Source organism: Ammospiza caudacuta, chromosome Z (assembly GCF_027887145.1).
Source record: "Ammospiza caudacuta isolate bAmmCau1 chromosome Z, bAmmCau1.pri, whole genome shotgun sequence".
NCBI classification, from domain to species: domain Eukaryota; kingdom Metazoa; phylum Chordata; class Aves; order Passeriformes; family Passerellidae; genus Ammospiza; species Ammospiza caudacuta.
In genome coordinates, this window is record NC_080632.1 from 44,361,798 (window position 1) to 44,379,976 (window position 18,179).

At 38.4% G+C, this 18,179-nt stretch overlaps 2 protein-coding genes across 3 annotated transcripts in view; one reads left to right on the top strand and one right to left on the bottom strand.

The window, feature by feature from the left end:
* CERT1 (ceramide transporter 1) overlaps positions 1-7,846 on the bottom strand; it is a 77,995-nt gene extending 70,149 nt beyond the window's left edge. For both annotated transcript variants that reach the window (XM_058824518.1, XM_058824517.1), the window contains exons 1-2: positions 7,577-7,846; positions 4,124-4,258 (exon numbers count right to left, since the gene is read on the bottom strand). In XM_058824518.1, the coding sequence (XP_058680501.1) occupies positions 4,124-4,258; positions 7,577-7,672 (231 nt within the window). In that variant the 5' untranslated portion in view covers positions 7,673-7,846. The remainder of the gene's footprint in view (positions 1-4,123; positions 4,259-7,576) is intronic.
* A 323-nt stretch (positions 7,847-8,169) lies between these two features.
* Positions 8,170-18,179, top strand: part of POLK (DNA polymerase kappa) — a 32,217-nt gene continuing 22,207 nt past the window's right edge. Inside the window, exons 1-3 of the mRNA XM_058823518.1 lie at positions 8,170-8,264; positions 12,910-13,037; positions 16,567-16,745. Coding sequence (XP_058679501.1) covers positions 16,608-16,745 — 138 coding nt within the window. The 5' untranslated portion in view covers positions 8,170-8,264; positions 12,910-13,037; positions 16,567-16,607. The remainder of the gene's footprint in view (positions 8,265-12,909; positions 13,038-16,566; positions 16,746-18,179) is intronic.

Genomic DNA, 18,179 nt, shown 5'->3' on the forward strand with positions numbered 1-18,179 from the left:
CCAAGCATTACATTTCTCTAAACATTTTTTAATATCCTCCATACACATTCATGCAGAAGAGCTACTCTGACCAGGCAAAACCCCCTAGAATTAATCAGAAAAACACTTTGTTATTAAGAATTCTATAAAGAGATTTGAGAATCTATTCATATAAATTCCTACCATGATTAAATCAATGTTGGCCTTCCTCTTAGATTGCCTGAAGTGGGGGCAGAGCATACCATTTTACTCTTGATTTATCATGCTGTGACTACATGAATTAGTGCAAGTCACTCTGTAAGAAGTGACACAGCAATGGCACTGTAAGAACAGACACAGCAATCAAAGCAAAGACAGCACAAGCTTATGAACCAGGTTGCCTGAAAGTTGGACTTCCAGATCTACAGGGCATTTTATTTTGTTCTTTTAACAACAGACCCAAACCTTCCACTCCACAACCATGCCCCAAGGACCCACATTTACACAACTGATTAGAATGAACATCCATTCTAACCTTGTATACAGAATTCCCCACTGGAAGTCTGACTTCAAGAATGAAGGAACTACAAAACTTTAAGATAAAGAAGGGTATTCTTAATAAAGACCAACTGGCACTGACTACCATCAACAGCACTAATTTAGTATGCACAGATTAATATAACAAAGCTTAAGTTTGTCCATATATGAACTTTCTATAATATGCATAATTTCATCTCATCCACTGACCATACAGCAGAACTTTCATCTTCAGTTTCAGTCTCCAGCCTGTTGTAAACCAATTAAACACCTTTGAGGTGTTTTGTCTTATGTGCATAAAAGCAAGTCACCTAGCATCATATACTGACTTTCATCATCCTTCCCCAAACTTAATTCATTTGGCTAGTTCTTTACTTGATGTAATCCAGTGAGTATACAAGAAATAATCATCCTTTGTTCATCTATTCCAGAGAAATCAGCTGTTTTCAGTCACAGTACTCTAACCAGATCCTCTATTTTTCATTCAATGACAGGTTACTGTCACATGGCCATACCTGTTCTGGATATATGACAATATAATTTTGCTCTTGAAGCACACAAAAAAGCTATGCTAATAAGCATTAATTTAACTAGTATTCTTTCATCAAATAAAGGGAAGAGATGACTGTCTTACAAAATATTCCCGTAAAACTATCTATCAATCCCTACCCAGTAAAATACAAATGATACAACAAGAGCAGAAGCAACTGTGGGGTTCTGCATACAATATTCATATCTCAATACTACGGCTTATAATTAGACTCATATTCATTGCTGAAAGTACAGTAATACTGCTCAGTGACAGCAAACTTCCAAATTTATGCTTATATGTTAACAAAATGTGGTCATTTTATAGTAACAGTAGAGTTAACTATGCACAAAAAATCATTACATTCCTCATCGGATTCAAACATGCATACCTAATCCAAGTGCCTAAAAGAAAGCTTCATGAAAATCCAGCTACCCTTTCCTACAAGAGAACATTACAGATATCAACACCATCTCATACTACAGAAAACTTAACTGAAATACAACAGGTTAAGACAGAAGTAGTTAATGAGTCTGACTCTGGATCAGCAAGATCAAGAGAAACTGAACTTACAGTATAGTGAAAGATTGTTGAAAAATATTAAAGATTAAGATATCATTCAGTAAATTGTAAGTTCCACTGAGAGCAAAGGTAGTTTCCACACATTATCATTTCAACACTTATTTTATCAGCTATTGGTATTTTCCTATGCATTTAAATACATACTGGAAAGTTATAGTTACTGAAGACATTATGAGGATACAGAAGTAAAGATTAACTATGTGCCTCAGGAAGAATGCCTTTAACATTTATCTTTGAGCATAATCAGTTTTTGATTGGAAACTTAAGTTTTAACATGAGTACAAAATACAATATTCAATTTGCTACTGAACAACTATCAATGGTACAGAAGCAACAGAAGCATCAATGCTAAAACTCTGGCATTAAAGTACACCCTCTGAAAAACAAAGAGAATAATTACAAGACAGTTTCAGAAGTATATTTCTATATACTAGAGACATGAAATGATCCAATGGTATTCCTCAGCTTCTAAACAATAACTTTAATTGCAGCTAGATATAACTAACTGGAACTTACTAGCTTTCAGGAATACCATCTACCAACTGAACTGTCAAATACAATTCACAAAGCACGAGCCTGAACAAAAATGGAACTAAAATCCACGATTAACCTTTAGAACTGCGGATGCTTTTAATTCTTTCTCCATGTAGTCAAGAAGTTAAAGAACTTAAAAACAGATGCATCAATTCAACTCCAAGTTACCAGATCTAACAAGTGCCAGAGAGAAAAAGAAAAAAGTTACCTGTAAGAAGTTCCACTGTTACATACATCCTAGTCTGAAGACATGCTTGCCAGCTTGCTTTCCTTTTGTAAACTGCCATGTATCAAAACATTCCAGCAGAAATGGTGGTATCCCTATAAGCCCTCACTCGACCACCACAGCTGGAGATGTGCTGTACAGCATGCCTGAAGATGCCCTTTGGCTACATCCTTGCCAACACCTTCCTCTCCCTGCCTAGTTGGCATGCTAAGCTCTTGCCTCTTAATAGATTTTTGGAAGTTCTGATCATAGGCTCAACAGACTGCCATAAATACACCTCAGTGAGAACCCATCCTGACAAAGTTCTAGAAGCACAAACAGTTCAAAAAAATAAAACATGTTAGATGAACTGTTTAAGTTTTTAGATGACTACAATACTTGCCAGACATCTAAATGTAAAAACCTCCTTTTCTTCACATGCTTTTCTCCAAAATATATTTGGTTGATGCAATTAATTCAGTCTTTTTTTAAACCAAAAGGTGTTAAATAAAAATCTCTTTGTAAGCTGATTACCAGCAAGGAAGAATACTTCTTGTTCATCATCCTTAATTCAACTTGAAAAAATTCCACATATTTGGTGGAATAAGAACATACATGCTAAGATTTAACACTGCTACTTTAGTTATTTGTGTGCTATGTGGAAGTCAGGCTGTTCTAAATCACATAACTGGACAGACTATTTAACGATATTGCAGAAAGATTACAGCATGCTTTTTGATAACTATTAGTCATAATGTTATTATGTACTGTATTGTAATGCTAAAAGCCAAAAAAAGCAGATTTTTTTCTTTATCTTTTACAGCAAATAATTATTTTTGATTTTCCATGGAGTCATAAATGTTGGGAAAAAACTCCAATGTTATCAAGTCCAACCATCAACCCAGCACCACCACATTCACCACGCCATCAACTGCTATATCCTCACCTTTTTTGACACTTGTAGGGATGGTAACTCCACTGCTACTCTGGGCATCCTGTTTCAATGTTTTACAGCCCCTTCTGTAAAGCATTTTTACTGTGCAATCTAAACCTCCCCTGAGACAACCTGAGGGCACTTACTCTCATCCATCCACTTTCTACCTGGAAGAAGAGACTGAAATACAACTTGCTAAAACCTCCTTTCAGATAGTTTAAGAGGACATAAGGTCCCCTCCTCAGCCTCCTCTTCTCCAGCCTAAGAAACCCAGCCCTCTCAGCCACTCCTCATAACACTTATGCTCATTTATACAGAGGTTCGTTACTCTTACTAGTCTATTCCAAACCTTCTTTTAGCATTTGACAAAAACAGCAACACACTAACTTGTTCAGAGAAAGAAGAACAGAGAAGAACATTTGTTCACAGAAACGAACATTTTCTTTTGGAAATCTACAGAGTTGTGTTCAGAAAGTCAAGAACCACATTCAAAGAACCACTACCCTCTTTCTAGAGCAAAGACTGTGAAGGATGATACCTCCTCTGGGAAGCTGGGTGGGGGACTTAAATTGACCATGTAAAAAACTTTGCACCCTTCAGAGCCAGACAGTCTATCCACCCACAAAACCCTCTAGTGTAAGAAGTGAAAAGTTGCTTGCTGAAGCCACAAATTAAAAGAGTTTTAGCATTAGGAATTCCTTGTCCTGCTCCACAGTGTTCCACTGATGCCACTGTCATAAGCAGATGACCTTAAAGAATTTGCCATACCCATGTTTGCTTTCACCAGACACAAATATTTAGCACCTCAAAACAGGAATGATGGCAATAATAAAATTGTACTTACTGTAATCTCAGCCTTGCTCAGACAGATAGAGCCTCTGCAGCCATACTCTGTTTCATCTTCAGACTTGTAATAACTGAGTGTGTTGCTTTTCAGAACTACCCATCGATCCTGCCAGCCATGAATATAGTTGGTCCACTGTAAAAAATTTTCCAGAGATCAGCTGACAATAAGACAACAATAAAAGAACAATGGATGTTTTCTAGGCTTTTGAGTACCTGAAGAAACAGGTAACTTATTTTTACAAGCTCTTTTTAAATGAGAAACTTTTTTCTCCTCAGAGCTTCTAGAATAATTTTACAAACTCCCAAAACAACCAAAAACCATTTGTTTTGAAGGGTCAATAAGACAAGAGATGTCTGGACTCCAACTGCACTGCCATGGCCAGTCACAATAAAGGAAATAAACATACTGACAGGGGAGGGGAGAAAAAAACCATTAATGACTAAGGTGAGTTTAGGCACCTGATTTAAAATCTGGAGCTAGGCCAAAAGACAAGTGGAACACGGAATAATTTCTTTTATATAAAATAGGATATAAAGTTATCTTCATATAATACAAACATGCCATTATCCCACAGCACTGTAAATAACTACTGTAGTACCTAGGGGACTCAGTGCTTTATTAATTTAATATTGCCCATAGATACTGCTTTAGGCTTTAATTCTAACTACTTTCACTAAGAGGATACTTGGTTATAGCAGACATCCAATCATGTTTTTGCTATTCAGATTTTTCTAGGGACTCCACATTCACATACTGAATAAAATCAATATTCTGGGAACAAATTCTGGATTAATTCTAGAGACATCTAGTAAAAAGTGACTGAAAGTTCTGATTACTATTCTTACATTTGCAACATGTCTTCTGACTACACTCTGTAGAATCATATGAACTTCATAGAATCATCTGACACTAATAGAAAATCAGGACTAACCAATAAGTCTGACAATACACTGATACTTATTAATCCATCATGGTGCAAATGTCATACATTTGATAAAAATAGAAACAAAAGCATTGGAATCAATCTTATCATACAAGCATTTCTTTGATTTTGACAAGTGTTCTTTCATGAAAAACTCGGGTTAACATTTAAGTCTATCCATCATTCATTATTTTGTAATCTAAAAAATGAGGGGGAAAAGTCAACTAAGAGTCTCATTGCCACTTCGTACTACATACATTAGTTAATACATACTCCATAATTACATGTTAACTTCAGTAATAAGATGACTAGATCTAAAGAAAACAATTACAGCTAAGAAATTCTTAACAATTTTCAAATGTAGGCAAGATCTTGATTTGCTCTTAAAATATAAAGCCCTTTTTCATTTCTTAATACATCTAACTGCTAATGCAGCATTACTTAAAGAAAGCCTCAAGTGTGCTTGGTGCATGAAGTGGTAGCACAAGCAGCCAGAGGCGTATTATTTCCTGCCTTCCTCTTTTCTATCTCTCATGTTCCCAACTCCTCCCAAGATGTGCAAGGCAGAGTCCAAAGTTATCTTGGGGAAAAAAAAACCAAAGAAAATGACCTTTTGTCCTCTGAAAAGTTAACAGAGACATAGCAGTGAATCTTGCAATCTGCTGTTGCAATCTTGCATTGCTGTTGCAATGCACATGTGCCATCCTTTAAGTATATTTGGGTAGGCACAAGGTTTTGACAGGGCAAAGACCAGTGTTTTTCCAAGCATCTAGATTCTCATGCTTCCTGAAAGCCTTTTCCTCTGAAGTTCTTTCTTTGTATCCACCTTAAAATCATTAGCAGGAAATACAATGGAAAAAAGAGTTGCAAAACATTTCAAAAGACCAGCAGGATACACTCCTAACAAGTTTCTCTTACCAAATTCCTCCATTACCTTCACAGTTTCTCTTTACTGAAGGCAAGAACTACTAAAACTACTACTCACACAGTGAACCGCAGCCCACTTCTATGATCTTAGAATTTAATTATACACAGTAAGATATTAAAAATAGGTATTTCCTTAGTAGAAAGTTCAGTACGCTACCATTCCATTTAAATTAGTTTACCTTAATAATTACTGAGGTATCAACTAACAAAAGGTAACCTTACCCCTCAATCATATTCATTGAGACAGGTTTCGTCATACTTGACTATTCAGATTAAATTCCGGGTTCTCATGGGAAAGATACTCGCTGCTACACTCAGCATAATCATCCAGAAAAGTAAAAAGTTTGCACATACCTCAGCTAGAATGTCTGAAGGTATGGCTTCACCTGCTACACCACTAAGAAAAGCACCTGGACTTGGTATTTAATTTGCTAACATAAAAATTAATTACATCCCATAAATTACTTCCCTTCTAACGATGGAAGCATCTTACCCAAGGAAAACTTTGCTGTGAAAAAAAGCAAACAAAACAGCAAAAGTACACCAAACAAAAATCTCTTTTTGTAACTAACTCTATCTCGCATCCATCTCATCCCCTCCTTTCACCATCCACTATTAGGTAAGATCTTACAAACGAGAGCAGAGATCCTTCTCTTCTACTAACCATTCCTCTTATCTCTGGGGTTAGAAACATTTCCAGCCTGGAAGGAGTTCACAAAGTCCCTCACAACAGTGTGAACTCAGTTATGGCTGTTTTCTACGCATTCAGGGCAGTGTAAGATCTCTGTATCCCGCGCCTCCTACGTTGGCTTGTGCCTAGCCTTATTGCGTAGGACAAGAAAAAAAATTCAAAACATAGTGCTTTAATCTTAGATATTTCAGCGTTATTCTGAATATACTTTTTGTAATAAAAAAAAATAAAATATCCGCATGAAACTAAGTAATACAATATTCTAAAGTACTTCTGAAAATAAAATTTTCCAGTATAAACCAACACATGCTCGGAAGCCACCTTATTTCCAGCGATAAAAGAGAAAATAACTACGGTTATTTTTAAAAGGGGAAATAAGCCGTATAGCCATTTTCCTTTTCCTCTCCTCCCGTTATCTCTTGTCGCAGGAGTATTTCAATGCCCTGTTTTGATACTTGCACTCAAAGCCGTGCCTGCTCCCAAGGAAACACGACTGGCTGCGGGCACCTCCGGGAGCTCCCGGGTATCCGCGACACTCAGGCCCGGCGCCGCTCCGGCCGGAGCCCGAGGCGCGGGGGAGACGCCCTCCCTGCGCGGCTGCCGGAGCCCCACGCCGTGCGGCCGGCGGGCTCGGGGGGCGGCGGGGACCGCGACTCTGCTCGAAGAAAGGCTCCCCCCGGCCGCAGGGGGCGGCGGGGCTGAGGGAGGGGGCGCCCGGCGTCACCGCGGCTCTGCCTGGCAGCAGCTCCGCCGTCAGGTGGCGGTGCCCCGGCCGTGCCAGCGCCGCCCGCGGAGCCGCCCGGCCCCCCCGCCACCGGGCCCCTCGGCCCGAGCCCCTGGGGCGGTCGGGCCTGACAGCGAGGAAGACGGGGGGGCGGCAAGGCGCAGGAACGAGGTAGAGGCGGCTTACCTTGCTGAGCACCCCGCAGAGCTCAACAGGCAGTCCGAGCTCGGTCTCGGGGTCCTCCTCGGAGCCGGAGGAATTCCAGCTCTGGTTGTCCGACATGGAGACCGGAGCCGCAGCCACCGCCGAGCTGGGAAAGAGCCGGAGCGGCCCCCGCCCACAGTAGCCTTCTTCTGCCGAAGGGACTGGAGCGCCGGGCTCTACTCGAGCGGGTGCCGCCACCGAGCGCCGCCCGCCCCTGCCAGCGACCGGCCGGCAACCAGGCTCGCAGCCCCGGGATCCCCTCGCCGCGGCCCCTCAGACCCCGCCCGCGGCCAGAGCCACAACACCGGGACAGCGAGGGGAGGAGGGGCGAGCGCGCGTCCGCCTGCTGGGCACCCGCTCAGCGCGCTCCCGTCGCCGCCATCTTAAGTGAGGCGGGCGCTCATCGACAAGCACTCCACCCCGCCGCGGCGCGCCGCGGCAGTTGTAGTCCTGGCTCGCACGGCCGTGAGTCCCAGCGCCATTGCCCCTCCCCCGTGCCCGCAGGATGTGCTGGGAGATGTAGTCTCACTCCGACGGAACGCGGCCGCCATCTTGGTTTCGTCGTTCCGGTGCCGGCAGTATCGCCTCAGTGCCCCCGGGGGAGGGGAGCTCCGCTACCAAGGGCGACGGTGCTGCCCGGGGCGATGTTTGCTTTGTCGTTTGTGCAGAGGTATTCGCTTTATCTTTAGCGAGGCGAAGGGTCTCTCCGGCTCTGCCCGCTTTCAATGCGAGGAGATGTAGCCTCTTTTGCTCGCCTCAAACCGGCGGGACTCGGAGGACAGTTGAGGCGGCTGAGCGCCAAGTTTTTCCCTAATCAAATATGGTGGAGGCGGCGGGAAGGGGCGGGAGGTGGTGCGGGGAAGGAGAGGGGAACGAGAGGGAAGGGCGAGCCGTTCGGAGCCGTCCGGGCTCTGCCTCCCCGGCGGCGCGCAAGGCGTGGGGTGGGCAGGGCAGAGCAGAGCAGGGCACCCGTGACGGGTCAGCGCTTCAGCGCTTCGGCTGGCAGCTTCTACGCGTGTCCTGTCTTCCGTTTATTAGACTGCTTTCGTAGTCTGGGGAGAGAAACGGTGTTTTTTTTTTTTCCCCCTCCAACGTAGTCTGAACTATGTGTTTTCGTCGATAGTTATGGGTGGAGATGTATTTGAAGGATGGGAAAAAACCCCCCATCTGTGCTGTACCTGTCACTTCATGGTTTATGAACAGCGAATGTAGTGGTTTGGGAAGGACTTAAGGTTTGTACTAACTCATGTCTACTCTCCTGATTTCTTGGGCGGGGGAAAAGTGTGTTAAAGAATGTTGGTTGAGGAAATTTCGGCTTGGGAAGATACACTTCTGTTTCTGTTGTAAGAGCAGTGCTGCACAATTCTGTTTTCTCTGACTTCTTCCTTAGGACATATTGTGTAATTTTCCCGTTAGGCTGTTTGAAAGTTTCCGTTGAGGATTTTTTTTTTTAAAGAACATTGTCACATCTACTTATATGCATTCTCTATATATAGCAGTTAAAAGTTAAATAATATTCATACTGCTCAAAGTCTCAGATATAAAGATAATTACAATGAAGACAAAACTGAGGATAATTCAAAAGGCAGCGTAAGTGTCCTAAATTATTAGAAATAAAACAAAAAAAATAGTCATAGACATCTTAATATTTGCATAATCATTGCAATGTACAGGAAAAAAACTTTTACAGAAGTCTACTGTGAGTGCTACTTTAGACAATTTGCCAAAACCCAATGTTTTTTGATTCACTACGTGTTTGGGAGGAAACCAAGTGCATTTTTTTCTCCTTAGCGTTAGTTTTAATGTATTGTATTTGTCAAGCAGGCTTTGTAAGTATTGATATCTATGAGAATAGTTTATATGTTGTTGAACAATAGCAATATGTTGTTGAAGTTAGTTGGCATTACCTGTAAAGCCAGTTGTGTTTTCCCAGTTAAATTCTGAATGAACTTCCTTTCAGGAGTAGGAGCTGAAGAAACATGTCTGAGCAAGTCCCTTTAGCAGTGGCAGTAGCATGTACACAGACATTTCCTGTCATGCTTTTTCTATTCACTTAGTTACAGATGAAGCTTGATTTTTCTGTTCCCCCTCCAGAACATTGCAGCAATCAAGTGTTACATACTAAAAATGCATCAGGTAGATATTTTTTCAGGTCGTTTGACAAACATACCCATCCTTTTTAGAGAGAGTATTTGTTTTGTTGATTAATTGTGGCTAGCACTTTACAAACTTTAACTGAAAAAATATTGAATGCTTAAAGGTTTGCATTTTCAGCTTTTCATATAATGCATTGGCTGTGCTAGGTAATAGATTTTTGTTAACATCTGCCACATGCTCCCAATGTACCTTGTTTTTCAACACAGTGTCACCAATTTATCTTCTTCCAAAAGCTGTATAGCAATTGTGAATACCTTATGTAAATTACCCTTTCTTTCCAATGTTCTGACCGTTTTTTAGAAGCATAACATATTGTCTGTCACTCTTAATGAGATAAGGCCATACCCTTTTCAGCAGCCATGGGGTGCAGTGGGAGTAGATTTGTAAAGGACTGGTTTAGTGCTGAGGACTTGAAGTTCTTACACACGTTCTGAGAGGTGTTTTTTTCAGAGTACAGTAGTTTGATCCCTTGGAGGGCATTACATTAACAATTGTAGTTTAGCAGGTGTGCTCTGGAAAAGCAGTCTTCCAGTTATGTATTGTTTTAAAAGAATCAGGTTTGCCTGTGCCAAGACCAATCTAGGATACAAACCAAAGCATAGGAAATGTAGAAAATCATACTGGTATCCAGATGCACTTTCTCCTCTTTAGCTCCTCCTATACCTTTTCCATTGAACCGTTATTTTGTGATTTATTGCTGTGTTTGTTCTTTCATAGCAAGTATCCCTGTACTCAGTCTGTACCCCTTCTAGAGTCTTAGGGATTGCAAGAAGTTTGCAAATTACTGTTTTATGTATAAAAACCTCACCTTTATTAGAACAGCGAACCGATAGTGTTCTGAATCAATGTTGTGTATGCTACTTGTAGTACCAAAATCGGGAGTGCTGTGTTTTGTTGCTTGGAATGTCAGTCATAATGAGCGCTGTCAAGTGGGTAACTTCATGAATATCTATTTTTTTCTTTGCCCTTTTTATGTATCTTTTTTCCACTCCCATACCTTCTATTTTAGGGTGTTAATTTTATGTTTTTAAAACAGAATCCTCACCACTTTCTTGTGTGTTCATGCTTAGCATTCTGTTTGTTCTGAAATTTAAGGCTGTTTTTCTTAGGAGGATCTGTAAAGGAACTTTGTTATGCCACAGTGTATTGCCTAATAGCATAGACTCAGAAATATTAATGATTCAGACACTTTATTCTAGAACAGCTTTGCTCTCTGTGAATCACTGTATTAGGCTTTTATTTCTAAGTTAAAAAAACAAAAAAAAAAGATATATGAATCTGTTGGCACTAAATATGTCTGTAGAAGCCAGGTTGCAGATAACTACGCTACCTCTGCTGTGGCTTTTAGTGATGAGTGTTCAGTTCCTTCATTATTTTCTTTATGGATTAAACTACTAAAGCCTTTATTTTCAGTAATCTAGAAGTGCAAGGAAAACTTAGTTTAAGACTTGAGATAAATCTTTGAATTGAAAAGGTAATTTAAAATACTGGATAGAGGCAGAAAGATACCATGGTTCTTTACTCTTCAAATAAACGTACGTGTTCTAAAGACATGAGTATTTTTTGACAGAGAAACTGAAAGGTTTCTTTTGACAGAGAAACTGAAAGCAGAATTTAGAACAGAATTGCTTTGCATCTTGCCTACAGAAAATTGATGGGGGTGAGTATTCCACTTGTTTTACTTGGGTCACTCTTCACATAAGCAAGGAAATATTCAGACAGTTTGGTGAATGGCATAAAATATTTTGACATTTATTTTTGAAAATTGTCAGAAGCAGTGTCTATTAACTGTTTACTTTAAGTATGAATTATTTAATGTTTAAAAAGATGGATTTGCCTGTAATTTGTTACATCTAAAAGTCAGTGAGTGTACAGAACCTTGTTTTTTCAGGGCTAATTCCAGGTGCTTGTATGGGATTTATCTTGTTGTAAAATGCTGAGTCATCTGCTACTTTAAAAGTTCTCTCATTTCATATGTGTCAGCTTGAGCACTTGGAATTTTCACTTCCATAAATTTGGCCCAGTTTTCTCTTCAGTATTAATTTATCGTGTGCTCTGGCTTATTACATTTGTAAAGATACTACATCTTTATTGAAAGATTCTTTTTTCTAAAGAACTTGTTTGTTTTATATTTTGAGAGCGAGAGAATAGTGAAACAGTAGTTTTGACCAGACTAGCTGGGAATCTATGTGGTTAACACCATGTATGTTAATGCATATGTATTAAATGACAACATTCTTCTGCACTTCCTTCTGCCAGGTCTTTTCTTGTAAATCATTACAGGATTAGAACTGACAGGAGTCTTTTCAGGAAGCCAAGCCTAGTAAAAATCAAGCCCCCTGTGGCTAATAGGGGTTGAGCAGATAGTTAGGACAGTCTGATATGCTTTCCTGAACATGCCTTTAAATAAAGGAATCTCTGAAATATATTAATTGAGAGAAAATAGGAAGTTTATTGGGCTCTTGCTACAGTAAATGATGTATCAGATTTTGGTGCAATGTTATTGGCGGTTTTTATGAGTTTTACAGAAATTAAGAAAAATATTTAATTTAGATGCTTGTTTTAGGCATCCTGAGGATAATAATTAAAAGAAAATTTGGGAAAGAGTCTCTAATATTTGTGTTGCTATTTGCAACATTTATTCAATTCTTTTTGCATAACATGGAGACTTACTTAGGATAACTAGGGTGTAAAAGACAGTCCTTTATGTCTGTGCTATATGTTTTGATTCCTTTGTTCAGCTTTTGAGCTCTGGGCTCAGTTGACAATTGTGTCTCCTAGTAACTTCTTTGCAGCTCACATTGTCATGAGAATATGCAATAGCAAAGATATCAGAATTGATGTTATTTAAAAGGACAGGTACACAACTTACATGCATTGAGCAATAACTCAGTATGCAAATAAATTATTTTTCAAGCTTTTCCATACTTGTGTCATTTTCCAGCCTTAATAGTTCTTCCCATGTTGTTAACATGCTCAACAAAAGATGAACTGTTAACATATTTTGAAAATGTTAATAATGTACATAATAGCACTACGCCTACTGAGCTGAATATTCTTATATACAAATATAAGAATATTATAAATGTATATTTTGCATTATTTTATTACATGGAAACTGCAATTTAAAGGCATTTAACTTTTCATACTGTATACAGAGTTTATGTTGCTGGAATTGGAAGATCTTTAAGGAAGACAAGCTGGAAGAGTTGCACAGGATCAAATACAAGTAATTTCCTTTAGGTTGGTTCAATCAACTGCTAAAAAATGCTATCTTTCAATGGAGGTAAAGGCACTTGAAATTAAATTGTTGCTCTGATTTTATTGCTGTTTCTCTTGACAGTTTCAAATACTATATAACCCTGTCTTAATAGTTTAGTTTCTGTGCCTGATTCTAGAAGAGCTTAATTACAGTTTAATTAGTGATCTTTTCCCACTTGTAGGCATGCCAGCTTACTCATGGAACTTTCTGCACAGTAATGGTATTTTGTGTTTCTTCTCAATGTTTTTTCTTGTTTGTTGGTTTGCTTTACATTAACCGTTGACACTCACTGCCAAAGTCTTTACATTTAGAAATCCTTCCCTAGCAATTGGAAAGTTACCTCCTTCCACTTTTCCTGGTTCCCTTAATTCCCCAATCGCAGGAATAGTAAGGTAGTACATTGCTAAAGACTGCCTTCGCAGATTCCTCTGGTTTCACACACTACTTGCTCACTGTGATACTGAGGGCGAAGTCATCTTTTGTATTAGAGGAAGCAGCTTTGTCTTGCAACAGCTTCTTGAGGTAACAGCATGCCAAAAGTATGTCACTCTGTGTAGACTGTTTCATTAGATTCTAGTCCCTTACCCACTTTTTCCAAATTTTTTTAGCGAAAAAATTGTCACCACGAGGTCAGTGTTTTCTCTATCCTAATTGAAACAGTTACAACATTTCTACATTGACATATTGTTCACATTTTGCAGTTTCAAACTCTGCTTCTCTGTTACATTTAATTTTTTTCATTTTCACCTGTGGCAAATGAGCACTGATTTTATCTGACAGTTTTGTATCATTTGTCCTATTGTAGCCATTGTGATTAATTTCAGTGTGTTAAATACTTTATGGATTTTTTTTCAGACCTGTTAATTTGAAACCAAGATAATGTTCAGGTTCTCTTCATATTAAGCAGGTGGAAATTGTAACACATGTTATTCATGTTTTCCTTTGTGTACACCTGTAAGCTCTGGTGGACAACAAATATCATGTCCTCAGATACATATTTTCTTCTTAATTTCTGCTAAGATATTATTTGATATTTATACTTTTTCTTATCTGAGTCTAGCAATATATTTTGTTCCACACAATAAGCTGAAAAGATGAAATAACACCAGGTGATCACCATTTATGAGACTTTATAATGACGATTATTTTTTCCATCATTGTGATTATCATGGTAAATTTTTTTTATTGTTAGATGTGTAACAATGACATAGAGAAGACTTTCTTTTGACTAACATAAATTAGTTTTTAAAGCCTCTGCTATAAACTGAGCCTTTAAGAGTGCTCTGAATGAGGAAGGGGAAAGTTTTGTACATGTTAGGGAGAAAGACACTTTCAGAAATAAGGAACAGCTAAAAACATTTTGAGAAATGGAAGCAATCTTGTGTTCATTCCTGTTTCTTGAAGGCAATGATGATAAAAGAAGCAGGGAGAATAGTGAAGGGATATTTACTTTGATGAAAATATTGCTTGGAAATGTTGCTCATTACTTACCAGAGATTGCCAGTAACAGTGGAATTACTGGGAGCTAGTTTATACAGGGGTGCTTATAAGCATGAGATGAAATTTGGAATGTTGTTTGGGATGCAGTGCTTTTTGCTTTGATTGAAGTCTAGCAAACCTGTTCTGATAAATGTGTATGTTAACTGTAAGAGATTGTCCTACTGCAGCTGAAAAAATCTTTGAAAATGTTCAGCATTGTAGTCTTTTATTTGATAAATACACATGTTGTGAATCCACTCCTATTCCCAGAAGCTCAAATGCTACTAAAGGATTAAGAGAAGGGTCCTGATCTCTACATCGACTTAAGTTCTTTGTAATACAACGCACTGTATATAAACACAGCATTATGTAACTGATCTTGCATTTTTCAGCAGACACCATTAACAGTAATGTGAATTAATGGCATATGATTGAAATTCAGATATTTTTGACAGAACATTTTTTGTAAACATGGGTTTCTTTAATATCTTGTCTTTAGTTGGCTAGTATGTTTCAGCAGAAGGACCTCAGGAAAATATGAATGTTGCCATCATTATTTTTTAGAAGTTATTAATGTGGTTCTTTAGTAAAGAAATTCACATCTAAATGCAAAGCCACATAATGACCTTCTTGTGTTTGGTTGCTAATGAGGCCCACTTAAGTCCTGGCATGGGAAAGGAGCATTTAAAGGAAAAATGACACACTCTTAGATTTGTGTATTTTGTGATTAAGAAAACTGGTGTATTTGCCTAAAAGGGTGGGGCTTCTCCAAATAGCAAGGGTTCCTGTCACAGGGAGCAGTGTAAAGTTGATGGTTGAATGTCCATTCTGCATGACAGTAAAACTGGAGTGGTTTATGAGTCAGTGACTTGGGATAGGAAGAAATGGTTTCTGTATGCTTTTTCAGTAATGAATACATGTTAAATAATTTACGGCCTTATCACACTTGGACTTTTTGACAGGGCCTCTTTCAGCATTACAAGGGGTAATGGTTTTATTGAGGAGGATTGGTATACGTAATGGTTTTATTGAGGAGGATTGGCCCCATTACTGGAAACATCTCATAGCAGGTTGGACAGGGCTCTGAACAACCTGATGTAGTTGAAGATATCCCTTGGTTGGAATTAGTGAATTTTAAAAGGTTCCTTCCAACTTAAACTATTTTGTGAGTCTGCCTGTTTGAATCTGACTAAATAAGACCATTGCTTCATGGTACAGAAGATGAAATTTGCTTTCTTTATTTTTTTGAGATCAGTTAATAACTAAACAGCTCACCATATAATAAAAGCCTATTGAGGATTCAACAATTTTCTTTCATAAAGAGCAAAGGAAGATGTCAGAAGTTGACATACCAGAAGTATCTGCATGTATAAGAAATTACAGGTGACTGTAGTTGAGTAACAAGGGCTTGGTAAGTTCCAGTAGTTGGATACCATGACACAATACATTAATGGCAAAAAAAAAGTGCACAAATTTTATCCTGAATTAGGGTTTTATTCAAAACTTTTAATTGAAGCCATCTGTTTTTAAAATATGTGTTTTGACACAAACAAGGTCCTGAATTTGAGCTAGAAATTACTGGAAAGGATTCTACAGGTTGACTCAAGCAAGGATGATGACCAAATGACGGGTGGTTTTCTTCAATTTACAGATATTGTAATTTTTTTTCTTTTAATGTAATAGGCGGCAGTATTTTGTGTTTAAGGTGGTAATGTTTCATTTGACAGGATAATGCACAGGTACAAATGTCATGTTCATATGTAAGGTATAGTGAATGTCCATTCATATCAAAATATATAATCCACTTTCTCTAAAGTACTAGCCTTTACCTGAGGCTGCTCTGTGCTCAGCTATTTCTGTAAGGGAGGTTTTAATGGAAAATGGTTTTAATTTAATAAGAAAAGAGTCTTACTGTATCCAAACACTGATAGAGTTTTAGGTAGTTTGATGTGGTCTGTGTCACAGGTCAGCTACTTTGTAAGAATATAAGTCTTCATATTTATGATAAATAAAATTAATGACAAAATCTAATTATTGTTCAGTTGAAACATAAATATTTTATTACTTTTTTCAGATATTAAGTCGTAAAACAGGTACTTGTTTTCAAGAAATACAATGGACGACATGAAAAAAGTTTCTAACAGCTCTTGCAATGATGGACTTCTACTTAGAATGGGCCTTAATGATAACAAAGCTGGAATGCAGGGTTTGGATAAGGAGAAAATCAATAAAATCATCATGGAAGCTACCAAGGTTGGTTTGATTACTTTTTTCCTAACGCTTTTTTTGTGGTCCAGTGTTTGAAAACCCTCCCCCTCCCTTCCCCAAGTTGTATCCCTCATGTGTGTATATGGATAGTATCTTCTTGGAAGAAATTTATATGTGGGGAGGAAGGAGAAGGGCCATAGTTTAGTTTACTTTAGAGTATTGTTGTATTCATCCGCAAGGACATGGAGGACGACAACTGAGTATATGCTTAAGTGCTCCTTTTTTGTCCAAAGCAGTACGTAAATACTACAGCATTTGTCAGAGGTAGTGGTGGAGGCTGCAGCTTCCTCTTTTTCTCCGCCTTTCCATTCCTTTTGTCCACTCCATCATTAATCAATCAGCCAAGCAGATTTACTTCTTTTGGTCACCTTCCTGTAACTGATGAATTTGATGTAATCGAGTTTTTACTGCCTGTCTTTGTCACTGTCTTCTCAATACTCAAGAGAAGTGGCGAGTAGTGTACAGCTTTATACTAAAGATCACAGAGGCCCTCACAACTCTTCAAGCCATTGAAATACTTGTCATCCTGGTTGTTATTGCAGAGTTGCAATAGAACAGTATAGGGGTAACACTTTATCTGAGAAAGTCAGGGGGTTTTTTTCTTACTTTTCCTTGCACAAGTGTGTATTTTATTTGGTGTCATCATGGCCCAAGATTATGTACTTTGACGTTTTCCTCATGCATTCTGTGTTGACTAATATTGCTCTGTAGTGATCTGCAGTGGTGGGGCAGAGGGAGAAAGGAGGAGAGTGAAAACATGCTGCAAACCTTTCTTATGTAGCAAGCTTTTTCCTTTCTTTGCTTGCAGTTCACATTGATGATACTTTCTAGGCTATCAGACTTTTCATTGATAAGTTGTTTCTTCTATATATTGTGTTCACTCTCTCTTGAAAGCAGTGCTTTGTCAGACATATCGCAGATAATGATATTTACATAAAATATTTTGTTACAGCAATTACTGTTTCTTTTCCTGGTATGAAAGGGAATGAACTGTAAAATAGGCTTTCAAAGCTGACATATAGGCATCTGACTACTTGAATATATTTCTGTCAAAAAAATGCAAGAGTTTATAATTGCCAGCTACACATCAAAAAATCCAAAAAGAAACATTGATTATTTTCCTTAAGCTTTTCTATAATCTTTAAAATGACACCTACAGACACTACCCACTGCTGTACTGCAAGGTTTATGGCATTTCAACTGTGAAATACTTCAATAAATGGAAAAAAAAATTAAAACTTACTTATGATCTCAAGAATTGTGTTGCTTTCCACACCTACATTTTAGTACTCATTTCTTTCAGTGAGTGTCAGCAAGTCATATTTGATGGCATAGGTGAGAAAAGATAAAAGGGCATATCTGACATTCAAAGAAAACACACCCTAATTTTTTTAATTAGATATTTCTTCTAATGAAACG